This window comes from Dermacentor andersoni, chromosome 4 (genome assembly GCF_023375885.2).
Source record: "Dermacentor andersoni chromosome 4, qqDerAnde1_hic_scaffold, whole genome shotgun sequence".
Classification (NCBI taxonomy): domain Eukaryota; kingdom Metazoa; phylum Arthropoda; class Arachnida; order Ixodida; family Ixodidae; genus Dermacentor; species Dermacentor andersoni.
In genome coordinates this window covers 183,916,045-183,936,776 of record NC_092817.1, presented here as the reverse complement: position 1 = coordinate 183,936,776, position 20,732 = coordinate 183,916,045, and the positions used below count along the sequence as shown (strand labels likewise).

At 49.5% G+C, this 20,732-nt stretch overlaps 2 protein-coding genes across 2 annotated transcripts; one reads left to right on the top strand and one right to left on the bottom strand.

Annotated features, from left to right (window-relative positions):
• Positions 1 to 12,458: 12,458 nt before the first annotated feature.
• LOC129384957 (uncharacterized) lies at positions 12,459 to 15,858 on the top strand. Its single transcript, XM_055070669.2, has 5 exons — positions 12,459 to 12,878; positions 12,942 to 13,050; positions 13,264 to 13,381; positions 13,745 to 14,151; positions 14,547 to 15,858. Exons 1-5 carry the CDS (start codon positions 12,613 to 12,615, stop codon positions 14,793 to 14,795), a joined length of 1,149 nt encoding a protein of 382 aa, XP_054926644.1. The 5' UTR covers positions 12,459 to 12,612; the 3' UTR covers positions 14,796 to 15,858.
• LOC129384956 (putative nuclease HARBI1) lies at positions 15,854 to 18,794 on the bottom strand. The gene is made up of 3 exons (XM_055070668.2): positions 18,024 to 18,794; positions 17,792 to 17,933; positions 15,854 to 17,279 (listed from the first exon to the last, which is right to left on the bottom strand). The coding sequence occupies exons 1-3, from the start codon at positions 18,567 to 18,569 to the stop codon at positions 16,780 to 16,782; spliced, it is 1,188 nt and encodes a 395-aa protein (XP_054926643.1). The 5' UTR covers positions 18,570 to 18,794; the 3' UTR covers positions 15,854 to 16,779.
• Between the last annotated feature and the right edge of the window lie 1,938 nt (positions 18,795 to 20,732).

Below are 20,732 nucleotides of genomic sequence, written 5' to 3'. Positions count from 1 at the left end.
ATCTGCCCACCATCTTTCAACAAATCTGCTGTTACTTGATCCTCCCCAGCTGCCTTACTCCTTTGCATAGCTCCCAATGCTTTCTTTACTTCTTCCGGTGTTACTTGTGGGACGTCAAAATTCTCTAGACTACTCCCTCTTCCATTATCGTCGTGGGTGCCAATGGTGCTGTACAAATCTCTGTAGAACTCCTCAGACACTTGAACTATCTTATCCATATTAGTAATGATATTGCCGGCTTTGTCTCTTAAGGCATACATCTCATCCTTGCCTATTCCTCGTTTCTACTTGACTGCTTTTAGGCTTCCTCCGTTCCTGAGAGCATTTTCAATTCTGTCCATATTATACTTCCTTATGTCAGCTAGCTTGCTATCTTACGCTTGTTGATTAACTTGTAAAATTCTGCCAGTTCTGTTCTAGCTGTAAGGTTAGAGGCTTTCATGCATTGACATTTCTTAATCAGATCTTTCGTCTCTCGCGAGAGCGTACCGGTATCCTACTTAACGAAGTTACCACCGACTTCTATTGCACACTCCTTGATGATGCCCATCAGATTGTCGTTCACTGCTTCAACACTAAGGTCCTCTTCCTGAGTTAAAGCCGAATACCTGTTTTGTAGCTTGATGCGGAATTCCTCTGTTTTCCCTCTTGCTGCTGACTCATTGATCGGGTTCTTATGTACCAGTTTCTTCCGTTGTCCTCCTCAAGTCTAGGCTAATTCGAGATCTTACCATCCTATGGTCACTGCAGCGCACCTTGCCGAGCACGGCCACATTATGTATGATGCCAGAGTTAGCGCAGAGTATGAAGTCTATTTCATTTCTAGTCTCGCCATTCGGGCTCCTCCACGTCCACTTTCGATTATCCCGCTTGCGGAAGAAGGTATTCATTATCCGGAAATTATTCCGTTCTGCAAACTTTACTAATAACTCTCCCTTGCCATTCCTATAACATATGCCATATTCCCCACTGACTTGTCTCCAGCCTTCTTCTTGCCTACCCTGGCATTGAAGTCGCCCATCAGTAAAGTGTATTTTGTTTTGATTTAACCCATCCCCGATTCCACGCCTTCATAGAAGCTTTCGACTTGCTGGTCATTATGACTTGATGTAGGCGTGTAGACCTGTACGACCTTCAATTCGTACCTCTAATTAAGTTTCACAAGAAGACCTGCCACCCACTCGGTAATGCTATAGAATTCTTGTATGTTACCAGCTATATCCTTGCTAATCATCAGGAATCCGACTCCTAGTTCTCGTTTCTCCGCTAAGCCCCGGTAGCACAGGACGTGCCCGCTTTTTAGCACTGTATATGCTTCATTTGTCCTCTTAACTTGACTGAGCCCTATTATATCCCATTTAATGCCCGCTAATTTCTCCAATACCACTGCTGGACTCGCCTCACTAGATAACTTTCTAGCGTTAAACGTTGCCAGGTTCAGATTCCAATGGCGGCATGTCCGGATCAAGAGATTCTTAGCGCCCTCTGCTGCGTCACAGGTCTGACCGTTGCCGTGGTCAATTGCTTCGTAGTTGCTGGGGACGGAGGGCCGGGGTTTGAGTGTTGTATTCATATAGGAGGTTGTGGCCAAGTACTGCACCAGGGTGGCCAATCCTGCTCTGGTGAGGGAGTGCGTTACCAGTTCTGGTCACGGGGATCAGGCTACACTCCAGGTATGTTTATGTAATTTTATCAACATGCGGATTTCCTTTCTTTTAATCCGGTAACAAATTGCGCGGCACCGGGATTCGAACCACATGCCTCTTGCACGCGAGACGGATGCTCTAACTCGGGCAGATCATCCGCCTGCATCGGCTACATCGGGTAGAGCTCGGTTAGAGTATCGGGTGTTTTATGCTTACATCAAGCCAGTCACCAACCGAAAGCTACGATTATTATCAATGACCCGAGTATATGCAGTGCACTGGTCGCGCCACCTGTGGATGGCAACTATATCATGATTCTGAAAATATTTATTAACGCCCCCTTCTGAAGGGAGCGGTGACAATTAGTCACCTAGCCTGCTTGAGCTAATCAAGTAGGACGTGCATACCTGATAGTCGAACCTAAGCCATAGCACAGACAGCCATAAACAAACCCATTATTTGCACTTGAGCTCGTTTACAACTCCTTGCGATCACACTTGTGCCTTGAAACAAATTTTAAAAACTTACATAAGTCATCATCATCATCTTCATCATCATCATCATCATCAGCCTAGTTACGCCCACTGCAGGGCAAAAGCCTCTCTCATACTTCTCCAACTACCCCGGTCATGTACTAATTGTGGCCATATTGTCCCTGCAAACGTCTTAATGTCATCCGCCCACCTAACTTTCGGCCGCCCCCTGCTACGCTTCCCTTCCCTTGGAATCCAGTCCGTAACCCTTAATGACCATCGGTTATCTTCCCTCCTCATTACATGTCCGGCCCATGCCCATTTCTTTTTCTTCATTTCAACTAAGATGTCATTTAACCGCGTTTGTTCCCTCACCCAATCTGCTCTTTTCTTATCCCTTAACGTTACACCCATCATTCTTTTTTCCATAGCTCGTTGCGTCGTCCTCAATTTCAGCAGAACCCTTTTCGTAAGCCTCCAGGTTTCTGCCCCATACGTGAGTACTGGTAACACACAGCTGTTATACACTTTCCTCTTGAGGGATAGTGGCAACCTGCTGTTAATGATTTGAGAATGCCTGCCAAACCTACCCCAGCCCATTCTTATTCTTCTGGTTATTTCAGTCTCATGGTCCGGAGCCGTGGTCACTACCTGTCCTAAGTAGATGTATTCCCTTACCACTTCCAGTACCTCGCTACCTATCGTAAACTGCTGTTCTCTTCCGATAGTGCTAAGCATTACTTTAGTTTTCTGCAGATTAATTTTCAGACCCACCCTTCTGCTTTGCCTCTCCAGGTCAGTGAGCATGCATTGCAATTGGTCTCCTGAGTTACTAAGCAAGGCAATATCATCAGCCAATCGCAATTTGCTAAGGTATTCTCCATCAACTTTTCTACCCAATTCTTCCCACTCCAGGTCTCTGAATACCTCCTCTAAACATGCTGTTAATAGCATTGGAGAGAGCGTATATCCCTGTATAACGCCTTTCTTTATTGGGATTTTGTTGCTTTCTTTGTGGAGGATGGCCGTGGAGCCGCTATAGATATTGTCACGTGGTGGTGACGTTAAGAACACAGTAGCAATACTGTGAAAGGCAAAACTAGATTTTAATGGGCGAACCTGTGCCCACAAAACAGGCTACACTTACAGCACAACGAAAGCGGCGAACACAGTCGGTGATCGTCGGAAATCTGATCAGCGGGTCAAGCGCGTCGGCTTTTATACAACAGTCGTCGAATGTTCCAGACTAATCGTTGGGACCCGCATGCCTTCCACAAAGTTCTACAACATTCGAGTCACGCGATGAAATCAGATAACACAAGGTTCGGCGACAACAGACAGCCGGGTAGAAGCATCGATAACTTTCCAGAAACGTCGGATACATGCAGGCGCGTCCCTCGCTGTGCGATTGCAGTTGTTAAGCGGCGAAACGTGGTCGGCCGATAAAGATAAGCACACGTGTCAATATCCCCCTCTTAAAAAGCATCGACCCGATGCTGCAAACAAACGAAGTTAATAAACAAAAGCACTCGTAGCAAAGAAAAGAACAAAAATAACGAAGTTCTTCAGCGTCCGTAAAAGGGTTTAAGGCGCACCACGTGGACCACTTCAGATCGTGCGCGGCGCCGCTGTGAATGCGAAATGCCGTCTGGCACGACCTCATAGTCCAGAGCGCCAATACGTCGGATGACCTTGTAGGGTCCGAAATAGCGTCGGAGTAGTTTCTCACTGAGTCCTCGTCGGCGTATCGGGGTCCAGACCCAAACACGGTCGCCAGGCTGGTACTCGACGAAGCGTCGTCGGAGGTTGTAGTGTCGGCTGTCGGTCCTCTGCTGGCTCTTGATTCGCAGGTGGGCGAGCTGTCGGGCTTCTTCGGCGCGCTGAAGATAGCTAGCGACGTCAACATTCTCTTCGTCAGTTACGTGCGGCAGCATGGCGTCAAGCGTCGTCGTCGGGTTCCTGCCGTAAACCAGCTTAAACGGCGTGATCTGTGTTGTTTCTTGCACCACCGTGTTGTACGCAAAGGTTACGTACGGCAGGATCGCGTCCCACGTCTTGTGTTCGACGTCGACGTACATTGCTAGCATGTCGGCGAGGGTCTTGTTCAGGCGCTCCGTGAGACCATTCGTCTGCGGATGGTAGGCAGTTGTCCTCCTGTGGCTTGTCTGGCTGTACTGCAGAATGGCTTGGGTGAGCTCTGCTGTAAAAGCCGTTCCTCTGTCGGTGATGAGGACTTCTGGGGCACCATGTCGCAGCAGGATGTTCTCGACGAAAAATTTCGCCACTTCGGCTGCGCTGCCTTTTGGTAGAGCTTTAGTTTCAGCAAAGCGGGTGAGATAGTCCGTCGCCACGACGATCCACTTATTCCCGGATGTTGATATCGGAAACGGCCCCAACAAATCCATCCCAATCTGCTGGAATGGTCGGCGAGGAGGTTCGATCGGCTGTAGTAATCCTGCTGGCCTTGTCGGTGGTGTCTTGCGTCGTTGACAGTCTCAGCATGTCTTGACGTAACGGGCGACGTCGGCGGTCAGACGCGGCCAGTAATACCTTTCCTGTATTCTCGACAGCGTCCGGGAGAATCCGAGGTGCCCAGCGGTTGGATCGTCGTGTAGGGCATGCAGTATTTCTGGACGCAGCGCTGACGGTACAACAAGAAGGTAGCTGGCGCGGACTGGTGAGAAGTTCTTTTTCACGAGCAGGTTGTTTTGTAGCGTGAACGGCGACAACCCGCGCTTAAATGCCCTAGGGACAACGTCGGTGTTTCCTTCCAAATACTCGACGAGGCCTTTTAGCTCCGGGTCTGCTCGTTGCTGTTTAGTGAAGTCTTCCGCGCTTATTATCCCAAGGAAGGCGTCGTCGTCGTCCTCGTCGTCTTGCGGCGGGGGATCGATGGGGGCGCGCGATAAGCAGTCGGCGTCGGAGTGTTTTCTTCCGGACTTGTATATTACCGTGACGTCATATTCTTGTAGTCTGAGGCTCCACCGCGCCAGCCGTCCTGAAGGGTCCTTTAAGTTAGCTAGCCAACACAATGCATGATGGTCACTGACGACTTTGAATGGCCTGCCATAGAGGTAAGGGCGGAATTTAGCTATAGCCCAAATGATGGCGAGGCATTCCTTTTCAGTCGTAGAATAGTTGCTTTCCGCTTTTGACAGCGACCGGCTAGCATACGATATCACCCTTTCAAGTCCTTCTTTCCTCTGGACTAGGACGGCACCGAGGCCTAGGCTGCTGGCGTCAGTGTGGATTTCGGTATCGGCGTCCTCGTCGAAGTGTGCAAGTACCGGCGGCGACTGCATGCGTCGTTTGAGTTCTTGAAATGCCTTGGCCTGCGGCGTTTCCCACTTGAACGCGACATCACATTTGGTTAGATGTGTTAGCGGCTCCGCGATGCGTGAGAAATCCTTGACAAAGCGCCTATAGTAGGCACACATGCCAAGGAATCTGCGCACTGCCTTCTTGTCGGTTGGCTGCGGGAACTTTGCGATGGCAGCTGTCTTCTGTGGGTCGGGGCGTACTCCTGATTTGCTGATCACGTGGCCTAGGAACAAAAGCTCATCGTAAGCGAAGCGGCACTTTTCCGGCTTCAGAGTGAGCCCTGATGACTTGATGGCTTCTAACACTGTCGCAAGCCGCCTAAGGTGATCGTCGAAATTTCCGGCGAAGACAACGACGTCATCCAGGTAAACAAGGCACGTCTGCCACTTCAGTCCGGCAAACACCGTGTCCATGACGCGCTGAAACGTTGCAGGCGCCGAGCACAGTCCGAATGGCATGACCTTGAACTCGTAGAGGCCGTCTGGCGTGATGAAGGTAGTCTTTTCGCGATCTCTCTCGTCGACTTCTATTTGCCAGTAGCCAGACTTGAGGTCCATCGACGAGAAGTATTTAGCGTTGCAGAGCCGATCCAATGCGTCGTATATCCGTGGAAGGGCGTACACATCCGTCTTCGTGATCTTGTTCAGTCGACGATAGTCGACGCAGAAGCGTAGGGTTCCGTCCTTTTTCTTTACCAGGACTACAGGAGAGGCCCACGGGCTTTTCGACGGCTGGATGATGTCGTCGCGCAGCATTTCGTCGACTTGTTGCCTAATAGCTTCACGTTCTCGCGTCGAAACTCGGTAAGGGCTCTGGCGGAGTGGTCGAGCGCTCTCTTCGGTTATTATGCGATGCTTTGCAACTGGTGTTTGTCGAATCCTCGATGACGTCGAAAAGCAGTCTTTGTATCCTCGGAGAAGACTTCTGATCTGTTGCTGCTTACTCATAGGAAGACTTGGATTCACGTCGAAGTCTGGTTCGGGGACAATGCTCATCGGGGTAGATGCGGCTGCATCCGAGAGGACAAAGGCATTGCTGGTTTCCACAATTTCCTCGATGTATGCGATTGTCGTGCCCTTGTTGATGTGCTTGAACTCTTGGCTGAAGTTGGTTAGCATAACTTCCACTTGCCCTCCGTGGAGTCGAGCGATCCCTCTTGCGACGCAAATTTCACGGTCGAGCAGTAGATGTTGGTCGCCCTCGATGACGCCTTCTACGTCAGCGGGTGTTTCAGTGCCGACGGAAATAATAATGCTGGCGCGCGGCGGGATGCTCACTTGATCTTCGAGCACACTCAAGGCCTGGTGACTACGACAGCCCTCCGGCGGTATCGCTTGATCTTGTGACAGCGTTATCGATTTCGACTTCAGGTCGATGACTGCGCCATGTTGATTCAGGAAGTCCATGCCGAGAATGACGTCTCGTGAACACTGTTGGAGGACAACGAAGGCGGCAGGGTAAGTCCGGTCATGAACGGTAATTCTTGCCGTGCAGATCCCAGTCGGCGTAATCAGGTGTCCTCCAGCGGTGCGAATTTGAGGGCCTTCCCATGCAGTCTTAACCTTCTTCAACTGGACGGCGATGTGTCCACTCATGACTGGGTAATCGGCGCCTGTGTCGACTAAGGCGGTGACTGCGTGGCCGTCGAGAAGCACGTCGACGTCGGTGGTTCTTTGTCTTGCGTTACAGTTAGGTCTCGGCGTCGGATCACGGCTGCGTCGTGTTGAACTGAAGCTGGAACGTCGCGTCGTCAAGTCGTCTTTCGTCGGTGTAGTCTTGGCTTCCTGACTTCGTCGGGACGGCGGCGTGTCGTCATTAGGTCGTCGAGATGGTTTCTTCGTCGTCTTCGTCGGCGGCGGAGGATCTTCGTCAGTTCGACGAACAGCAACCGCACCTCCATCGGTTGCTGCTTTTAGTTTTCCGGATACGGGCTCGCTGACCGACCCCGGGCTGGGCCAGTGTATGGTCGGCGCTGCGGCGACAGGTAGCGGCCTGGTGATGGCGAACGCGACGGTCGTCGAGAGCTCCACTGAGTAGCGGCGAGGTAGTCGGCGATATCGCGGGGGCGTTCACCTTGCTGCGGGCGCGGAGCGTTAACGGCGAAACCTCGCAGTCCCTGGTCGCGGTATGGGCATCGGCGGTACACATGGCCGGCTTCCCCGCAGTGGTAGCAGAGCGGGCGGTGGTCAGGAGCGCGCCAAACGTCTGTCTTCCTCGCGTAGGTGCGCTGGGAGACGGGTGGGCGTGCTTCAGAAAAGGTCCCACATCGTTAAGGTGGCTTCCCGATTCTCGAACCACGTCCTGGCGGCGTCTTCCAATGCGAAATAGACATGCCGCAGCTTGTCGTCGCTGTCCCAACTGTTAAACTTAGCGACCCTCTCATACGTTTCGAGCCAGGTTTCCGGGTCTTCGAATGTTGATCCGCGGAACGTCGGAGGTTCCCTGGGATGCTGCAGCACGATGGGGGACGCTGGGGCTGCCATTGGGGTTGCCTTGTCCACAATCTTCTTGGTCTTCTCAGGTAGAAGTCCGTGCTCCGGGGGCAGCTGTTGAAGACGGCGGCTTGCTCGATGCTCCGGGACTACGTTGGTGTTCTCTTTGCGGTCCGGGCTTGAATCACGGCTTGTCGGGGGCGTCCGGTACATGAACGAAAAGCACCTCCACCACATGTCACGTGGTGGTGACGTTAAGAACACAGTAGCAATACTGTGAAAGGCAAAACTAGATTTTATTGAGCGAACCTGTGCCCACAAAACAGGCTACACTTACAGCACAACGAAAGCGGCGAACACAGTCGGCGATCGTCGGAAATCTGATCAGCGGGTCAAGCGCGTCGGCTTTTATAGAACAGTCGTCGAATGTTCCAGACTAATCGTTGGGACCCGCATGCCTTCCACAAAGTTCTACAACATTCGACTCACGCGATGAAATCAGATAACACAAGGTTCGGCGACAACAGACAGCCGGGTAGAAGCATCGATAACTTTCCAGAAACGTCGGATACATGCAGGCGCGTCCCTCGCTGTGCGATTACAGTTGTTAAGCGGCGAAACGTGGTCGGCCGATAAAGATAAGCACACGTGTCAATATCTTCCAGTATCTTTAGATGTGGCTCATCTACACCCTGATTCTCTAATGCCTTCATGACTGCTGAGGTTTCGACTGAATCAAACGCTTTTTCTTAATCAATGAAGGCAATATATAAGGGTTGGTTATATTCCGCACCTTTCTCTATCACCTGAATGATAGTGTGAATATGGTCTATTGTTGAGTAGCCTTTACGGAATCCTGCGTCTGTCCTTTGGTTGACAGAAGTCTAAGGTATTCCTGATTCTATTTGCGATTACCTTAGTAAATACTTTGTAGGCAACGGACAGTAAGCTGATCGGTCTATAATTTTTCAAGTCTTTGGCGTCCCCTTTCTTATGGATTAGGATTATGTTAGCGTTCTTCCAAGATTCCGGTACGTTCGAGGTCATGAGGCATTGTGTATACAGGGCGGCCAATCTTTCTAGGACAGTGTTCCCACCATCCTTCAACAAATCTGCTGTTACCTGATCGTCCCCAGCTGCCTTCCCCCTTTGCATAGCTCCCAAGGCGTTCTTTACCTCTTCCGGCGTTACTTGTGGGATTTCAAGTTCCTCTAGACTATTCTCTCTCACCTTATCGTCGTGGGTGTTACTGGTACTGTATAAATCTCTACAGAACTCCTCAGCCACTTCAACTATCTCATCCATATTAGTAACGATATTGCCGGCTTTGTCTCTTAACGCACACACCTGATTCTTGCCTATTCCGAGTTTCTTCTTCACTGCTTTTAGGCTTCCTCCGTTCCTGAGAGCCTGTTCAATTCTATCCATATTATAGTTCCTTACGTCCGCTGTCTTACGCTTGTTGATTAACTTAGAAAGTTCTGCCAGTTCTATTCTAGCTGTAGGGTTAGAGGCTTTCATGCATTGGCGTTTCTTGATCAGCTCTTTCGTCTCCTGCGACAGCTTATTGGTTTCCTGTCTAACGGCGTTACCACCGACTTCTATTATGTACTCCTTAATGATGCCCATAAGATTGTCGTTCATTGCTTCAACACTAAGGTTCACTCTTCCTGATTTAAAGCCGAATACCTGTTCTGTAGCTTGATCTGGAATTCCTCTAGTTTCCCTCTTACCGCTAACTCATTGATTGGCTTCCTATGTACCAGTTTCTTCCGTTCCCTCCTCAAGTCAAGGCTAGTTCGAGTTCTTACCATCCTATGGTCACTGCAGCGCACCTTGCCGAGCACGTCTACATCTTGTATGATGCCAGGGTTCGCGGAGAGTATGAAGACGATTTCATTTCTAGTCTCACCATTCGGGCTCCTCCACGTCCACTTTCGGCTAACCCGCTTGCGGAAAAAGGTATTCATTATCCGCATATTATTCTGTTCTGCAAACTCTACTAATAACTCTCCTCTACTATTCCTAGAGCCTATGCCATATTCCCCCACTGACTTGTCTGCAGCCTGCTTCTTGCCTACCCTGGCATTGAAGTCGCCCATCAGTATAGTGTATTTTGTTTTGACTTTCCCCATCGCCGATTCCACGTCTTCATAAAAGCTTTCGACTTCCTGGTCATCATGACTGGATGTAGGGGCGTAGACTTGTACTACCTTCAATTTGTACCTCTTATTAAGTTTCACAACAAGACCGGCCACCCTCTCGTTAATGCTATAGAATTCCTGTATGTTAGCAGCTATTTCCTTATTAATCAGGAATCCGACACCTAGTTCTCGTCTCTCCGCTAAGCCCCGGTAGCACAGTACGTGCCCGCTTTTTAGCACTGTATATGCTTCTTTTGTCCTCCTAACCTCACTGAGCGCTATTATATCCCATTTACTACCCTCTAATTCCTCCAATACCACTGCTAGACTCGCCTCACTGATTGACATTCTAACGCTAAACGTTGCCAGGTTCAGATTCCAATGGCGGCCTGTCCGGAGCCAGGTATTCTTAGCACCCTCTGCTGCGTCACAGATCTGACCGCCGCCGTGGTCAGTTGCTTCGCGGCTGCTGGAGACTGAGGGCCGGGGTTTGATTGTTGTATTCATAGAGGAGGTTGTGGCCAAGTACTGCACCAGGGTGGCCAATCCTGCTTTGGTGAGAGAGTGCGTTACCGGTTCTGGTCACCGGGATCCGGCCGCACTCCAGGCCTGTTTCTGCAATTTTCTCAACACACGGTTTTTTTTGGGTATATTCCGGTGGAGAATTGCGCGGCACTGGGATTTGAACCACGGTCCTCTTGCACGGGAGGCGAATGCTCTACCGTCCCCGCAGGAGTTAAATTAAAAATTAAATTATGGGGTTTTACGTGACAAAACCACTTTCTGATTATGAGGCACGCCGTAATGGAGGACTCTGGAAATTTCGACCACCTGGGGTTCTTTAACTTTCACCTAAATCTAAGTACACGGGTGTTTTCGCATTTCGCCCCCATCGAAATGCGGCCGCCGTGGCCGGGATTCGATCCCGCGACCTCGTGCTCAGCAGTCTAACACCATAGCCACTAAGCAACCACGGCGGGTCCCGCAGGAGTTGTACGCCTCATTTAACCTACAGTGGTGCCTTATTTGATCAGTCAAGGTGGACCAATCTGAGCTCGGTTATACCGCATGGATGGCACTCGGCTAGAGAACCTGGTATTTATGACCTGCACATGTTTGGCCATACATAATTGAAGATATATATAATTTTTTTTTTTTTTTTGGGGGGGGGGCGGGTTCCCGTACAGTGATACCCTGTACAGTGGTACAGGGTTCCCGTAAGTGAAATGAGGCAATTAGCGAACCGATCGAGTGGTCTTCAATACAAAATGATGTGCTTAACTCAGGGTAACACAGACAATATGACGGTGGTCTTAGTCACTTGAAATGCACCACTTATAAAAAGATTGCTCGCTTTGCCGTAATCGAGGGTAGATGTAAGCATGAAATGGCAACCGGCAAAGCAGATTGATTGGATATGATACTAGCCACAATCTTGAAATGAGTGTAGTGCACATTCGTTACGGTACACCTCCCCCCCCCCCCACCCCGCCACACCGCACCACGCTATACGGTACGTACTCGTCCATGTGGACGCCGCCCAGCTAGAATAAGAAAACCAGCTGAAAGCCGCGCGACAGACAGTGAAAGAAGACAAGGAAACAGAACGCACTGCCCAGCTAGGAGGAGAAAATCGCCTTAAGGAGGTCTCTCGAGGCGACGCGAAATCCGCACACCAGGGGTGCGATTTTGTAGAAATGACTTTTTTCATGCCAATGCCTTCTCGCGTGACGTCACCGATTTTGGAAATTGTGTGTACGTAGGCACGACGTTTTCTTGGATCGTCCAATCAGAAGCTCCCTTCATTGGCCGGATGTTTCTTTCGTATTCTCTTCTCTTTTTCCGGGACTGTATAGCAAATTTGTTTTGTAAAACGGCACTTAATAAAAGCGGACTTCCATGCTGCGTAAAGCAAATTCATTTTGTTACAGTACAACGCAAAAGCTGCCGCAGTCCAAAGAAATGCAAACGCAAGTGCTCTATTTTTGAAGTCGTAGCCACATAGTAGTCGGATGTGCATCCAATCCATGCCGTTGAGCGCAAGCAAAATGGCAGCCTTTGTTTACCTGTGAACAGCTGACAGCCCCTAGCGTGTCTGTCTGAACAGCTGACAGCCCCTTGCGTGCCCGTAATTGCGGCCCCGCCCCCGTCAGATACTGATTGAGGTGAGTAATTATTGCTCGTGTAGTGCTTGCATTGTCGTGTGGTTTTCGCTGCATGTCTGACGTGTGATAATTTCTTCTTTAGGAAGAGCCAAGAAGAATTATCCGTAGCCCCCGAGGTGAAACTTTGCAACATAGTGGATCGAGAACTGTCAAGGCATTTTCCATAGGGCACCGCCATGACATAACGATAGCTTCCTTAAAGTTATCGCTGCATCGGTAATACTTCCTGCACTGATACGCTCCGAGAAAGAAGCTGCTACAACATTAAATGTGAGTAGTGACTTCACCTTTTTTTACATTAGTGGTATAAAAAGGCAGAAATAAGTCGTAGTGAGCACTTTATGCAGGCGCTTAGCTTAGACAGAATGTTTGCCTCTAAATTTCTTACTGTGCTGCGGGCCGGCTGAAATTCCCAATTTGACAAAGAGAAAATGGCAGCAAAAGGGCCGCGGGTGTCCAAAGAGCAGGCGGCTATTCTCGTGCAGTTCATCGAGCAGCACCCATACCTGGCGAGAGCTTCTACAGAGTTCTCGCCACGTATGACTGCTGCTCGAAAAAACGAACTGTGGGAGGAGGTGGCGGCGGTGCTTAACGCACAGGGGCCAGCCGTAAAGGCCACCAGCCGTTGGCGGAACCATTGGGCCAAGATGGCCCATAAAGCGAAAAAAGAAGCGGCCAGGGCCGCGAGCGAGAAGAGGTGAGCTTCTAATGATGCTGACAGTAACGTAGTTCCACGTTGTCGTTGTTGCCGTGTTTGCAGGGCTACTGGAGGTGGCAAAGTGGGTGGCGTGGACGGCCGCGTCCTCGACGTCCTTATGAGGACAGGAGGGGTCCTTGTTTCCCCCCCTGAGTACTTCCCCGATAGCGAGGTGCGTACATTGGATTTAAAAAAGTGTTGTTTGTGTGACCTGCTGTGACCTCACAAATTTTCAGCATTACATTGGAACACAATATTGCAAAATTTTTAAGCCCTTTTTTTTGTGCAAGTGACAATATAGGTTATGTACTCTGAGCAGCAACTTGTGTACATGATGCGCATTGCACACACTGCTCGCAATGTCTGAACACTACTCTGATTGCAGGACGAGGCAAGTTCAGAGGAAGCTGCAGGGCCCAGCGGTTCCCGCAGAAATCTACCAGCGACAACTGCTTTCGTGGTGTCGGGCCCTGCAGCTGTTGCTGGGCCAAGTGGCCTTACACGTAAGGCAGTGACCTAGCTTTTGTAGTAGCATTGTTGTTTGCAGTTGCTGTATGATCTTGCTATGAAGTAAAGTACGTCACTCTGCTGTTATTACCTTTGTGTCCAACATCCAGCTCTCATTCATGAAGGAGAAATGCAAGACTACAAATGACTTGATGTTGTAATAGAGATTCCTTGTGCTTCTTATGGGTTACTGCTACCAGCAACTTTCTGTGGCATCTTTTGCTCTAACTACCTGTTTTGTGTATCATTATTGTAGCTATGCAGCTATAATGACATTTCAAAGTGACTGGTTAGGACAATCAATCTGTGTAGGTCGGATAACAGTGAATGAGCAGTCTTTGCTTTTGCCTTGCATGAAGAGCCACCGGCTACGCCCCAGGTGCTGCGGCCTACGCCCCAGGTGCTGCAGCCTACCCCCCAGGTGCTGCGGCCTACCACCCAGGTGCCGCGGCCTACCACCCAGGTGCCGCAGCCAACCCCGCAGGTGCCGCAGCCAACCCCGCAGGTGCCGCAGCCAACCCCGCAGGTGCCGCAGCCAACCCCGCAGGTGCCGCAGCCAACCCCGCAGGTGCCACAGCCTACCCCCCAGGTGCCGCAGCCTACCCCTCGAGAGCCACGGGCACCCCGTAGACAGCCCAGGCAGCAGGAACTTGATGGTGCTGTGATGACGGCTACTGCCGCATACGTTCGCCAGAGCCAGTTGGAGGAAGCCAGAGTTCAAGAGGACACTCGCTTCCGCCAACAACTGCTGGAACAAAACCGGCAGGTATGTGCAAGGCCACAGATGTATATTTTTCTGCGTATGAAATTGATGAGCATATGACCTCTCTAAAAATTATATTAATCAGTGAACAAGCATAATGTATACGTGTAGTCCTGTGGTGATATCTTGTACACATTCGCGTGATATAACATGTGTAAATATCTACGCAATTATGTGGCAAAAAGAAAAAAGTGGCGTTGAATTCAAGGAAGCAGGTATAGCAATGTAACACTTCTTAATGGAATGCGACGGCACAAGTTTGATGGGCCAGAAAGATATTTCCAGTGTTTGAATATACAATGACAAGACAATAGCCTGCAAATGGGGATGAATGCAACACACAAAGGCCCTGTTACTGAGCTTCTGTAATTAAACTAATTACACATCTTTGCTAACAGCACCACGAGGCCCACCTGCAGAGCCTGCGGCAGCACCACGAGGCCCACATGGAGAGCCTGCGGCACCTCGGGGAGGAGGTGGCGGCAATGCGGGAAGTGGAGTCTCAGCGCCTCGAAGTGCAGCGGCAACGCCTCGAAGTGGCGCGTCGGTCGCACGAGACCAACGAGCGCCTGCTTCAGCTGCTGCTGGCTGCACTGGGGCATGGTGGCAGCCAAGCCCCTCCCCCCTCTCAGGCCCCACATAATTAAAGGTAGCATAGGCAAGGAATTTGTAACTTATCTTAAAATTTGCTGATGTATTAATGATATGAAGGGCAAATATTGCTAGTTTGCAAATAAATAATTGCTGAAGTCACCCTTTAATGCAACCATAAGTAGCATAGCCGTTGCAGCATGAATTTTTTCTTCAAGGTTTACTTCAGCCATAAGAGCGTGCACACCATCAGGCTCACCTGCAAAAGTGCCTGTAGGCCTGGTGTGTGTGGGCATTCCGACTGTGGCACTGCAATTTTGAGGTGCCTAGTTATTGTCATGTCAATTTAAGCACGACGCCACACTGCAAGTGTTCTACAATTTAATCCTTGTCATCGAATGGTGAAATTTTCAGGCCTTACTATAATGTCGAAAGCAACCTGTCAATATACACAGTAAAAAAGAAAAAAGTTATGAAAATTCCTTGCCTATGCTCCTTCTTTTCATTTGTAATGTTTATTTTTTGTTTGTTGCATATGCATATTTGTTTGTGTCACTACGTACTGAGCTGGAATGTCTCTTTTCTTGCACATCTGTCTCATTATCAAACAATTTGTTGTCATTCAGTAATCTTTCAGGTTGTGATACATTGTATTTTAGCCCTTGTGGTGCAATTTGTGTGTAATATTTATGCAGTTTGTCTTACTGAATATCATAATATGGTGCTATGGCTCTTTCACTTTGAGCACCACAACAGCATGTTCCTTTCACATGTAGTGATGTACCTATACATTTCGCTGTGATAAATATTCGGTTGGCATGTGATTTAAGCACCTGCTCATTTCTGTTGCTGGTGCAGTTTAAGCCAGTTGTTATTACTGTGTACTTGTGCAGTGTACAACAGTTTTCTTAAACGATGCATGCCGTTACCTGTGATATATTATGATGCAAGAACAATGTGATCCGATATTTATTCCAACATGTCTGTGATATGTTGCATAATGTCTCTACTACTGAGTACTCATGATTCTCACACTTCTTCAATGTAGAGACTGTCGCATGTGATGTGTACATAAACAAGTGTATGTTGAAGGCTGAAATACAGAAAGGTGCAGTTTTCCTCTAGTGCTTTTATTTACACATCGCAACCACATTTCTAGTGCTAGCTTGCACTGTACAAATATTACTGTTTAACATTGCTGAGTTCTGCTATATACAAGTGAGGTCACTTTGTTGAAATCTGTCAACTGCTCGTGCGTGCACACACTTCGCGGGAGCCACAGCGTTTGACATGTCGGATGACCAGTTGGACGGCATTTTCGTCACTCGAAAGGAACTTTGCCGTTGTTGCGAGACAAAATGGTGGAGGACCTAGAAGCTGCGCGTGCAACAGCACGTTCCATGGAGCGGAAGGTGTGACGTGCACTGTACATCTTGGCTTCTGTGAGCTTCTCTGTGCTAGTAGAAAGTGAGGAGACAGGCGCTTATGTCCATCAATGCGTAAGGGGATACGAGTAAGAATCAGGCTACATGCATCTAGATGACGACAGCAGCAACAAGCAAATTGTGGCAGACACTTTGAATATGCACTTATTTTTAGCTTGCTTTCAATCTCATGTGTCACCTCTAACGATACTGTTTTACTTACTATAAGTGCAGGCTTTACATAACCCTTCACTACACAACTTTTATGTACCCACCGTGGTTGCTCAGTGGCTATGGTGTTAGGCTGCTGAGCACGAGGGATTGAATCCCGGCCGCATTTCGAAAACACCCGTGTACTTAGATTTAGGTGCACGTCAAAGAACCCCAGGTGGTCGAAATTTCCGGAGCCCTCCACTACGGCGTGCCTCATAATCGGAAAGTGGTTTTGGCACGTAAAACCCCATAATTTAATTTTTTTAACAACTTTTACATTTCTCAACAAATCATGAATGCTTTGCATTACGCAGACATCAACTACAACTTAGCACGGGAAATGTATCTGCAATTTCACAGCATGAAATGCACAATGCAATTACTTAAAACTGTGTGCATGCACCTAACGATGCTGACGCTGCTGTTGACGTCGCAGCTGCCGCCGCACGCTCCTCAAATAACGCATGTGCTGCGCACGGGTTGTGCCAAACATGCCAATGACATTGTCGCGAACAGCCCGCCCTCTCAAGTAGTGCATTCTAGAGCCCGTGTTACGGGGCAGACTGTGTGGCGTGGGGTCGCCGTTATTGTCAAGCTCACTACTACTACTGCTGCTGCTGCTGTCGTCATCACTGTCATCGCCTGACTCGTCGCCTTCAGAAAGGCGAAGGTTGTGCAACACAGCACATGCCGCGACAATGTTGGCTGCACGTTCCGGCTCGTAGAGGAGGGTGCGATATCGCTGAAGACAGCGGAAACGGCTCTTTAAGAGCCCAATGCACCTCTCCACTACGGAACGCATGGCGGCATGTGCTGTGTTGTACTGCCCCTCGGCTGTGTGCACTGGAGGATGGCCAGGAACCGGGGTCAGGAGCCACGGCTCCAAGGGGTAGCCACTGTCACCTGCACAAAGATGGAAATAGTACATTGAGTACTCCGCTGACGAGAGGCAAGTTGTCAACTGAGGAAAGCTACAGCATCATTCAACAAAGGTAGACTTCAGGGTTGCAAGTCCCAAGTAAAAGCATGAGTTGAGCATGTCCATACCCGTCACAAACTCTTAACCAATTTACAAGTGTACGCGGTGCCTGCCACAAACAAGAAATCAACACTTGTTGGTGCTATCAATGACAGTAGTAGCAGTAATGTGTGTTCATTTCTTCTGCTTCTGGCAGTCACTGGGTGCAGAAAGCACTAATACGTGTTGCTTTCGTCAGCTCCTCGCAGACACATAATGTGCTTGTAACTTAACACTTCGAACATTGCCAATGGTGGCAGTCAATGTCTTAATTTTCTTTTTTTACTCCGGAATTACTGATGTTCTTGTGGTTTGGTTAAAAGTTTGGGTTGGAGCGGACACGGCGTTCTGCGCTGCTGAAGCGTGACTGCGCCAAAAAAAAATGTTTTTTTCTCACCGAGGAGGTATTCCCCGGCATTCACGATGCGCCCCGCTTGGAACCGCCGGCGCAACCATGTCGTCCGCCAGACAAAAGCGTCGTGGTCCGACCCCGGTCGCATAGGGTCCAAGGCCAAGATTTTCATGTCCGCGTCGCAGATCTGAGGTAAAACGTAAACCAGAGAAAGTGCCCGTTGGCAAGAGCAACGTAACTTTCAAAAAGGATCGCAGAAAACGTGAGTTTTACTTACGAACATGCAGTTGAGGGCGTAGTATCCCTTGCGGCACATGAACACAGCCTTGCGCTCACCCTTGGGTGCGATGATGGCTATGAGGCTGCCGTCTACGCATCCGATGACGCCGGGGATAACGCCGCGCCGAAGGAAACCCTCCTTCACGGCTGCCTTTTCCTCGGCTGTCTTTGGAAAATGGACCCACTTGTTGCGGGCCCCTGCGTTCACGACAGCCTCTGCCACACGTCGCACGCACTCGCTCACCGTCGACTGCGACACACGGATCGTCTCCTCGCTCCCAACGGACGCTTGGAAGCTCCCGGTAGCAAAGAAGCGCAGCGCACACAACACTTTCCGCTCCACCGACAGTCCCGTCGCTCGCTCAGCTTCTAGTTCCCCCGCCAGTTCCTCGCACAACAACCGCACCGTTCCCTTCGAGAGGCGAAAACGCCGTCGAAAATGGTCATCCGGCATGTCAAACGCGTCGTCTGGCTCTCCCTGTTCACGCCGGCGACGGCGAAGAGCCACGGCCATAGCGATCAGAGGGGCGGCCATTTTTTTCATGCCTTCGGAAACGACCCTGCCTCAGGCCGTTCCAAAAATCCGTGCCTTTTGCTCCGCATAATGAGTGCCTCAACGTCACGATGACGATTACAGTTTTTGCGGGTTCCTGACGTCGCGTGATTGACAGACAAAATGGGCGCGGCCCGGTCATTTTCGACCAATGGCTGCTCAGTGATGGCGGCAAAAGGCATGGAAAAAGTAATAGAATTGCTACAAAATCGCACCCCAGAACTCACGGTCTGCTGGCATTCAAAAGAGCACAGACAACCCTGCCTCAGCAGTGTACGTTGCCTGAAGTGTATGGTCCTCTTTATTTGCCTTTTGAACGTCGCTATTAGAAATGACAAATAAAACTTGAGCTGACTAGAAGTCATAGCTTGAGTGATATTGTGAACGAACTTTAGGAAGAACTCGGAAGGAATATTTTTGTAACTTGTTTGGACACTAACCAACGTATGTAATGCGGTCCTGTACAAAGAGTTGCAGGCCAGAGACCACATTTTCTTAAGTTTTGACTAGTTGCCCGGCCGATCGCGTTTTGTTCTCGCAACTTGCGCGGATGTTGTTGTTTGAGTGCCCAGATAGCGGCTCGGGCTTTCGTCTCAAGGTCACTTGAAGGTCACCGACAGCGGGGGCTAAAGCATGTAATGCTATAAAAAATGGCTCGAATTACGTGCAATACCCGGTGTAAGAGCCATGGATGTTTTGGAGACACATTTTAATTATGCTGGTCACACATCAGACAGATTTAGTTTAGTGTTGACAACCGAACGTGAAAGCATTACGTACGTAATGAAATAGCGTCGTCCTCACTGCGCATGCTCGGAACGTTATTGGGTTTCTGCGGTTTACGTGCGCTATGATAACGTACGTTATTTAGCAAGTTTAACGTCCGTAATGTTTACGGACGCTAAGAAATAGCGTTGTCGAACATGGCGGCACCCATGGCTCCCGCTTCAGCGCGAATTCTCGTGATGGCTACGCTCACACTCGCGTTGATCGCCAGTAACTATTGTAAACAGCTTTCACGTTCTCTAAACTCACCTGAAAGGTTGGTTATAGGGCATAGCGCGTCCATTATCTGAGATCGTTCGGGGATTCTGGTGCCCGTACACCTAACAACACGCGTCCACATAGCAACAGCAGGATAGTTGTTAATGCATCGTCTTGCTTTGGATACGTTTGGCACGAAGCACCAGACAGCGCCCCGTTTTATAACGTTTTCTTTATGTTTATGTTTCCGTAAGGTAAACTAAAAGACTTGAAAGGACAAGTACCGTAACGCCCCTGAAAGGGGCTTACGTTTAACGTACGTAAGGCGACAAACGCTATTCTAGAACTGTCTATTCTTCGAGGTAGTGTTTCAGTACATTGGAGAAAAGCGAGGCCCTCGTTTTTTTGTGTGTTCTTGTTTTTACTGCAAGCAGTTTTGTAGAGTGTAGAATTGTTTTGCTGTTATCTGCGGTCTGCGATCTATAGATTATAGGGTTTTACGTGCCGAAACCACTTTCTGATAATGAGGCACGCCGTAGTGGAAGACTCCAGAAATTTCAACCATCTGGGGTTCTTTAACGTGCACCTAAATCTAAGTACCACGGGTGTTTTCGCATTTCGCCCCCATCGAAATACAGCCGCCGTGGCCGGGATTCGATCACGCGACCTCGTGCTCAGCAGTCCTACACCATAGCTGCTGAGCAACCAAGGCGGGTAATCTGCAATCTATCCAACCTTCTTCGTTGGCGAAGGCTGAAGTAGTGCAGTCTAAAAAAATTGGGTGATTTTTAAGGTATTGCAGCCCCGTCTTGCCTACGTTCGTAGCTTCCCCAAAAAGCGCGCCCGGGTCATAACACAAAGTGGCCGTTGCTCCTGCCATCCGTTTCACCATTCCTGTCCAACCATATTTTCCGAGGTCTTCAGTCAATAAAAGAAATTATTTAAAAATTTACCTGCGATTGAAGCCTCGTCACACGAATTCCTCAAGCAGAACAGTCCGAACCTTTATCTCTGTGTTGTGGGGAGCACACGCGCCCGCCTTCCCCCGCATCGTCGCGGTCGCGTCGAGAGCCGGCGTAGATACGGGAGCGGTGCACTATGCTCTCTCCCGGTTCTCCCTCGCTCTCACCACGCGCGAACCCTTCCTCCCCGACTCGCGGAAAGGTACCG

Excerpts from the sequence above, each read along its gene's own strand:
- LOC129384957 (XM_055070669.2), top strand. The coding sequence starts at position 12,613 with ATGGCAGCAAAAGGGCCGCGGGTGTCCAAAGAGCAGGCGGCTATTCTC. Across the intron at positions 12,879-12,941 it reads AGGGCCGCGAGCGAGAAGAG|GGCTACTGGAGGTGGCAAAG; the intron begins GTGAGCTTCTAA and ends CCGTGTTTGCAG. Across the intron at positions 14,152-14,546 it reads TGCTGGAACAAAACCGGCAG|CACCACGAGGCCCACCTGCA; the intron begins GTATGTGCAAGG and ends CTTTGCTAACAG.
- LOC129384956 (XM_055070668.2), bottom strand. The coding sequence starts at position 18,569 with ATGAAAAAAATGGCCGCCCCTCTGATCGCTATGGCCGTGGCTCTTCGC. Across the intron at positions 17,934-18,023 it reads ACGCCCTCAACTGCATGTTC|ATCTGCGACGCGGACATGAA; the intron begins GTAAGTAAAACT and ends GTTTTACCTCAG. Across the intron at positions 17,280-17,791 it reads TGCCGGGGAATACCTCCTCG|GTGACAGTGGCTACCCCTTG; the intron begins GTGAGAAAAAAA and ends ATCTTTGTGCAG.